The sequence below is a fragment of the Rutidosis leptorrhynchoides genome, chromosome 6 (assembly GCF_046630445.1).
Source record: "Rutidosis leptorrhynchoides isolate AG116_Rl617_1_P2 chromosome 6, CSIRO_AGI_Rlap_v1, whole genome shotgun sequence".
Classification (NCBI taxonomy): Eukaryota; Viridiplantae; Streptophyta; class Magnoliopsida; order Asterales; family Asteraceae; genus Rutidosis; species Rutidosis leptorrhynchoides.
This window is the reverse complement of record NC_092338.1, coordinates 397,061,747-397,069,248: the sequence shown is the minus strand read 5'-3', so window position 1 is coordinate 397,069,248 and position 7,502 is coordinate 397,061,747. Positions and strand designations below refer to the sequence as shown.

Here is a 7,502-nt window from a genome sequence, read left to right as displayed (position 1 = left end):
TGTTTGTACAAAAAGTTGTTGAACTTAAGCATAGCTGCTTCGGATCCTCAGTTTCCCCAACCTTGTTTGTACAAAAAGATTACATTTTAACACGGATTGTTTTACTAATTTATGCATTTTATCTACTCATAATTCTAATTTTTTTATACTGTTAGGCCTTGGTCAGTATATAATCGGATATAATAATATATACGTTACGAAACACCAAATTGTTTGATTATAGAGTAATGAGTTGCTTTCCGGTGTAAGAATAATTGTCTACATATTACTTACTTCAATTATCATATTATGCACATGCGGAATTAAGTATCAAAATTGAGTATTGTTGTTGGTTATCAAGCACCAAAATGTTACCCTTGATCAAAGTATTGGAGAATCATGAAGCAAGATGTGTACAAGATAACCAACGGGCTTATAGCCTAGCAGTATTTGAGGAGCCTTTCAACCAAAGATGTTGGAGGTTCAAGCCCCGTCGTGGGCATATCCGTGGATAAATTCGTATTGAGTGTGTGAGTTGCCGTTCAGAAAAAGATGTGTACAAAGATATCATGTAAGTACATATGTAAACACAAAGCACAAATAATTTCTTTCATACTCAATTCCCTCTAAAACAATCAAACTTCATCACCTTTACGATGTTATCTTCAAGTCTTCTTTCGAGATATCATCCGTTTCAAAAGTTGAGTTTAGTCGAGATATATTTAACCCGGTTTGCTTGCGACGAAAGGTAGGGATCCGCATTCCCTTTTCGTCATAAACAACGGGCTCCTCTTCATCATCAGGAACTCTACATTTCTCTCCTAAAATTATGGTTTTTTTCCAAAGCGAATTTTCTTGGCTCAACTTATTCTTCTCGTGTTTTTCTTCCCTTTTGTACGCTTTCTTGAAACTTTTAATGGATTTCATGCTCACACTTGTTGAAAATTTTCCCTTTTGTGACGTCACGTTTGAGTTTGATCTGTCTTGATAAGACGACGATGGCCTTAAACTTCTTTTCACATGTGGTAGTGGTAAATCTAACGATGGTGGGTTGTCTTCTTTTTCTTGAATCCTCACCTCAACGGTTTGAGTTTCTTCACCCACTTCTCGAGGTGTTACCGGAGAGGATGTATCTTGTTTCTTTTTCTTGATCCCGCAAAGGGATGAAACTAGTGTCACAATGGCTGCAACAAAAGCGACATTGAATGTGTAGAAAACTAATGAATCGTGGAAAGAACTTTCACGTGTCGGAAAGTTTCTTACCATTGTTCAGGATTTGTAAAAGGGGATGGATGAAAACATAAAGTTTGGTTTTTCGGATCAAGAAAGTGATCATTTTGGACATGAGTGTCAAAAGTTGTCAACTTGATCCATTTAAAATGCTGTTTTAAGCGAAAGAGATTGCTACAATTGTGGAGTGAGTAGAATAGAAGAGAGAAGCTAAGAACATAAAACAACATTTACTTTCTATAATTTCCTAATTTTACATCTAAATGAACACACTTATGATTATTATTACATTCGAGAGAAGCTAAATACATAGAGACTATATTTGCAGCTCACTCATGGGAATTGAACTTAAATTTACAGAGATTTTTAAGCAAACAACCTAACCTTTGAGGTTATCACGATAGATTAATTAAGTTAATCAACAAGTTAAGCTGGCTCGCATACAAATTTACTTTTGTAGGATACCCAATATGTATTTTTGTGAATCGACATTATAAAGTATAACCAAATCAATTTAATAGTCTTTTTAACAATAAAACAAATACAATGCAATTTTTGTAGCAGGAGCAACCGAAATCCAAATTCGACAGTCGATTCATAGTCAATTTTAAATTAACAACCACTTGATCAAACACAAAATAAATTCAGAACATCTTCTTACCCTCATAAACTAAAAGATTGATCCAGGAAAAGTAACATTTTGTATACATAACGAAACAAGCTCTAATTGACTCAAACATGTATCAGTTCTATTAATGACCAACTTGAATGGTCAAACATTTTCATCTCCCTAACTCAATTACACTTTTGCCTTAGACGGAGATGTTACCATATGATGTAATGTTGCTGTCTGGATAATAGTACTTGGGTTTGAACTTGGCTCCCGACTTCTTAAAGAACTAACCTGTCTCCTCTCGACTTGCCTCCACTTTCTGGGAAGCAAACGAACGAGTCGTGTTGAAGTCACCAATAAAATCACACCACCAACTATTAGCAACCTGCAGGTGGAGCATAAGCATTATCAGACTGTCTTATCACATGATGAATATGGTTGGAGCTGATATAGAGGTGGTAAAATGGGCGAGTGAGGAAAGTAGGGTAATGGGTCATATAGGGTAATTATGTAGTACGGGCCCAAATAGGTGTCCGGTTGACTTAAACTCTTTCGTCTTTTAGTTCTTTTTTGGCAAAAAAAAATTAAATTAAATAGATCAAAACGATCTAAAAGACAAAAGAGAACTAAAACGATTTAAAAGACCAGAGAGTTTTCTGAATTATTATAAAGATAAGTAACAAGTAATATAAAAAGTAAGTCGGTCAAGTGGGTAATGGGTCAAAACGGTTGGGCCCGGTTGGGTTAACTGGTGCGTTAAGTAAGTTTACAAAAACTAGATTATTACATTAACATACTAATTTATTAAATTGAATAAAGCAGTTTAGGAGGCTGTATGCTTAGTAAAAAACAAATTTCAAAACCTTTCAGCTTGCAACTCATCTTAATCGTCTCTTGTTCTTTATTATTCTAGTTTACCCATATGGTAACTTGGAGATAACGATTAACCCAAATCCATTCATAAGTAACTGATTTAAAATTACCACATCTAACCAAAGTGTCAAATAACATTACACAACCAATGTTGTTACAATACAAAAAAATAAAGGTTTCATGCGTATTATATACAATTTGGGTGAGTTTTGAATGGTAATTTCCAGTTTTGCTAAGTTTTGTAAATTATACCCATTTGACCTGTTTAAAATTAGTTTTTTTTTTTTTTTTTTTTTTGGAAGGCAAACTCAAACATCTATACACGAATATATACATGTCCACCTATAGCACATCTATATTTTTACAGTAAAACAAAACGTAAAGTAATTTTGAAATTACCATCCAAGCAAAAGCCAGGAACGAGATGTTGAACTTTCAGGCAATCGTTCTCCAAGAGCAAACATGCCAGCAAGAACACCAGTCACAATTGAAGCCACAGCAGCACATGTCGACACTACAACCGCCCGTCCATGTTTCAACCCACGGGTCTACTTAAACGGATAATTCAAGAAATTAGCAAACGGGCCCCATAATGTGTTAATACAATGCTATTAATATGTTTTCATGAAGATTATTGGTATTTCAAAGACCTGGTAAACAAAGCCAGTGCCACTACAGCATATACTGATTGAGATACATATAGGTACCAGCAATGCTGAAAATCCTTGTTCCAGGAACACAAATCCCATTTTTGATATTACAGATGCAATCCTGAAAAATGAATGTTCACATGACTAATCTTGTTTGATGTATATGTAATTATGTATGCACACTAACAAAAACTATTGAAAATTTAGGCGTACAAGCAAAAGAAGTTTCTCACAATTGTTAATAAGGCAAATTGTGTAAACAGATAGCATACATCTAATCAGTTGACTATCGAAAAAAGCTGTTAAGAAGTCAACATCACTTCTTATATAAGTTGAGGGTTTTGTTTACTTTTGATGGTCTTAGATATTGAAATATCTGAAAATATAACAGCTTTTTCTGGACTATTAGAAGTTTGAAACAGGAATAAAAACAAAGTTGATCAACCTTTTTACTTTCTAGACATTGAACCATAGCTAAAGCTCCTAACTTTTAGAAAATGTATAAACAAATTAATGACAGAACTAAAGTAATTTCAACCCAAAATGAACGAATTGGGTTATAATGTATATACCAGAGCCGTATTAAAAAAAAAAAAAAAAAAAAAAAAAAAAAAAAAAAAAAGGTATCTACCAGCAACACAAACAAGTATCAGGCTACATCAAAGAAAATACCCGAATAAGACGCCGGATTCCAAACCATAAATGATCTCTTCGACAACTTCAGATTGCATCTGTATATAATCACAATACAACAAATAAGCATCATGAATGGACAATCCTTTGAAAATATAAAATGTGTTGGAAATCAAGAATACCAGCTCTTGCTCTCTTCGTTGACGTCTGTAAATACGAAGCCAACCATTCAGAAGTACCTGCACATATAACACAAACGATTATAGATGAAACTCAGGGGGCCTTAGATTCATAAAAAGATTTGAGACCATAATGTAACATATTATAGAAAAACAATACTTAAACCATAATCATGTTATTCAAAGCAAAGTTTTAAAATTTATATATTTAAAGTTTGAATAGTGCACTGTAACCAAGTTGTCGGTATGTGTATGTGTCCGCGCGTGCAGATATAAATATATACGTTAGATATTTATCATAGTACAGTAACAAGAATAAGATGGTTTAAAGAATAAGATACCTACAAACAAAAATGCAACAGCGCATGCAAGCCAGGGTAAGTGTAAGATAGAGATCGAGGAAGCTTTTTGCTCCTCCCCTCCTGCACCAACTCCTGCATATGCAACAACATTATTAATATGATAAATAAATTAGACATTATATAAGTTTGCAAAAGTTGTATTATACAATCTGACTTAAAATACTGTTTTATTCTAGGAAAACTACAGAAACTCACGTTACCTATGGTGCCAAGGCCAGCAAGTGTGATTCCTACCCAATCAACAACATTCATCACTTCTTTCAGATAAAAATGAGAAAAGATAGATAGGATCGCAAGGCCACAACCCGAAACTGGTTGAATCACAGATACCTACAGTGCATATATAGACAGGATTTGAACAGTCAGATGGTAATATGATCTTGCAAGCTTAGGTACTTGCAAAATGATTCAATGATACTGATCAGTGCAAACAAAATCAGCAAAAGTTAATCAATGTTGATAAACAGGGGATTCATGCAGAATGCTTACAGGAGCTAAAGATAATGCTCGTAACATCAGAATTGCCCCAAAGATATCCATAAGAAAACCGATCAGCCATGGCTTATTAGAAGCATAAGCTCTTACCACCTATGAATAAAGCATCCAATAATACATTTACGAACCTCAGAATAATGAACATAGATGCAACAACGAACATTTCTTCTTCTTCAACACATACTAACACACATGGAAGTTTAACAGTTGAATTAACATACACACGTTATCCTTAATATTCTGCCAAGAATAATGTAAGGTTATGCAGCTTGTAACAGGGAAAACATCAACTTCAGAAAGAAAACAAAGGTCAACCTTAGAAGTTTAGATCTGCTTAATATGTTTGCTGCATAATATAACAATAAAAGCTAAATTTGTGTTACGTTTACTGCATAGCTAACTACTTATTGTGTTTATTATCACAAACACAACCAAATTCTTGCTGTGTTTTAATGTAAAAAACACATTTTTTTTATCATGATGCATATTTTGAACACATTTCACTTAAACAAATAACATTTCTAAAAGGGAAGCAGAACCTTATTTTGTATTTTATTTTTGCAGGTTATCGAATACTAATATGAAGTCCAAAAGTTCCTAATTTGATGCCACTGAAAGCTGCTAAAGAAGCTTGCCATGTCCCTAACCCTAACCCTAAGCATAACACCAATCTTAAGTCACAATTTTTTTTTTTCATCTGCTATATTTAATTCTTTTAAATCGAGAGATCTCAAACAGATTCACATGAGAAACAAATCTAAAAAATACATAGAGAACCAACGCATACACATTCCAGATTTTCAGATGCATCAGAACGGAAAATAAAAAATAATCATGATCATAAAAAATTGGGGATCATTGTAGATCAAGATAATATATAAGATTGAGTAGATGCATTATATTATAACCTTGAGTTTAAAAGAGAGTGGTGGGAGAATGACGGTGCCCTTTTTCTGGAGAACTTTTCCGATGTTGTTACCGGCGGTGGCTGCTACCGTCAGAAATATCGATTCCCACATCTCTCGCTGTGTATGTATATATATATATATTTCCCCCTATTTTCGGTGTCGTCTATTCTATGCAATAGATATAGATATCGTCTATGTAACGGATGATATGTTTGTTCCGTTTGCCGGAATATACTCAAAAAATTAGATTCTCTACTCTATACAAAAAATATTATATAAATATAATATGAATAAATTTTTATACTCCCATCATTTTATCTATTTTCATCCTTCGTAATTAAAAATGTGTGATATGTTTAACACTATTTTTAATAAATCTACACAAATTACCTATACTATCCTTAAATGATTTTTTTTAAATGCAAGTTGTTGGCATCGAATACTCTCATTTGCCACGCACGCACGCGCTTTCAGGCAGAAAACCCGAACCGCATTACAGGGATCCGAACCTTATATCATCCCGAGGGGCAGACGGTCGGATCTGGGTCCTGAATACGGATTGGTAAAACCTTCTCCGAGGCAATTCGGCTTTCATGAAATAAATCTCACGAATATTTTTAAGGGGAGAGACTCGAACTTGAGACCTCCCCACCCCCATCCCAATGCACAAATGCAAAGGGGTGAACCACTGGACTACAAAGGTGGGTTCTACTATCCTTAAATGATGACTTACATAAGTTTTTAATTAAAATTTATTGAAGGATATTTATGGAAATTAGCTACAAATAATGATGAATTTATCAATTTAGTAGTTTAAAATATCATCTCCCAAATAAAAAATGCACAAACAAATCTCAAACATAATTCTAGCCCTAACGATTGTTAACTTCGGTTAAATTCCAACTATCTTAATTGTTAACTTTCATTGTCTAAAAGAAATGAAAAAAAACTTTAAAAAGTAGTAACAAACAAACATGTTGTCTAATAATTCCTTAACTACAATTCTTTTACAATTCAACAAAATAAGGAGCACTAAATGAGCCGAAATGTAATTAGACGTGTTCCTTATGTTTAATTAGACGTGTTATTTGGTGAACACGTCTATATGAGGAGCACTAAATGAGCCGAAATGTAGTAGTGATTAAATGTGCATAAACTGATATTATCCTATAAATCTGAAGAAAGAACTTTTTTTAGTAAGTGCTATACAATATTTTGTATGAATTGAATAAAACGCGTTATTAAGCTTTGTTTGCTAAATATTTTTTTTTTTTTTTCGAAAAGCTAGGATTTCATTCATGAATAAAATTAAAAGGTGCAATTGGGTTTGTGAGGAACCAAACCCATACCCATGATTACAGACACGAAAATAGTTAACACGAGTTTTCGATAATTACATTAACGATAAATAGACACTAGGACTATTTAGCCAAGTTAACCAATCTATCGATCTTCCATGGAGGCGGAGCGAGATTCATTCGAAGGATTTCACTTGAACCTCATTTAGAGCTACCGGTCCGATCCAACTTTTGTCCCGAAAAATTTTGTTGTTCCGGTTCTTCCAAATGTAGTATGCACAC

The 7,502-nt window shown here is 33.7% G+C and overlaps 1 protein-coding gene across 1 annotated transcript; it reads right to left on the bottom strand.

Moving 5' to 3' along the window:
- Positions 1-1,820: 1,820 nt before the first annotated feature.
- Positions 1,821-6,051, bottom strand: LOC139853291 (probable magnesium transporter NIPA9). Its single transcript, XM_071842664.1, has 9 exons — positions 5,923-6,051; positions 5,009-5,107; positions 4,720-4,849; positions 4,503-4,591; positions 4,161-4,217; positions 4,018-4,076; positions 3,346-3,466; positions 3,095-3,243; positions 1,821-2,207 (listed from the first exon to the last, which is right to left on the bottom strand). The coding sequence occupies exons 1-9, from the start codon at positions 6,031-6,033 to the stop codon at positions 2,009-2,011; spliced, it is 1,014 nt and encodes a 337-aa protein (XP_071698765.1). The 5' UTR covers positions 6,034-6,051; the 3' UTR covers positions 1,821-2,008.
- Between the last annotated feature and the right edge of the window lie 1,451 nt (positions 6,052-7,502).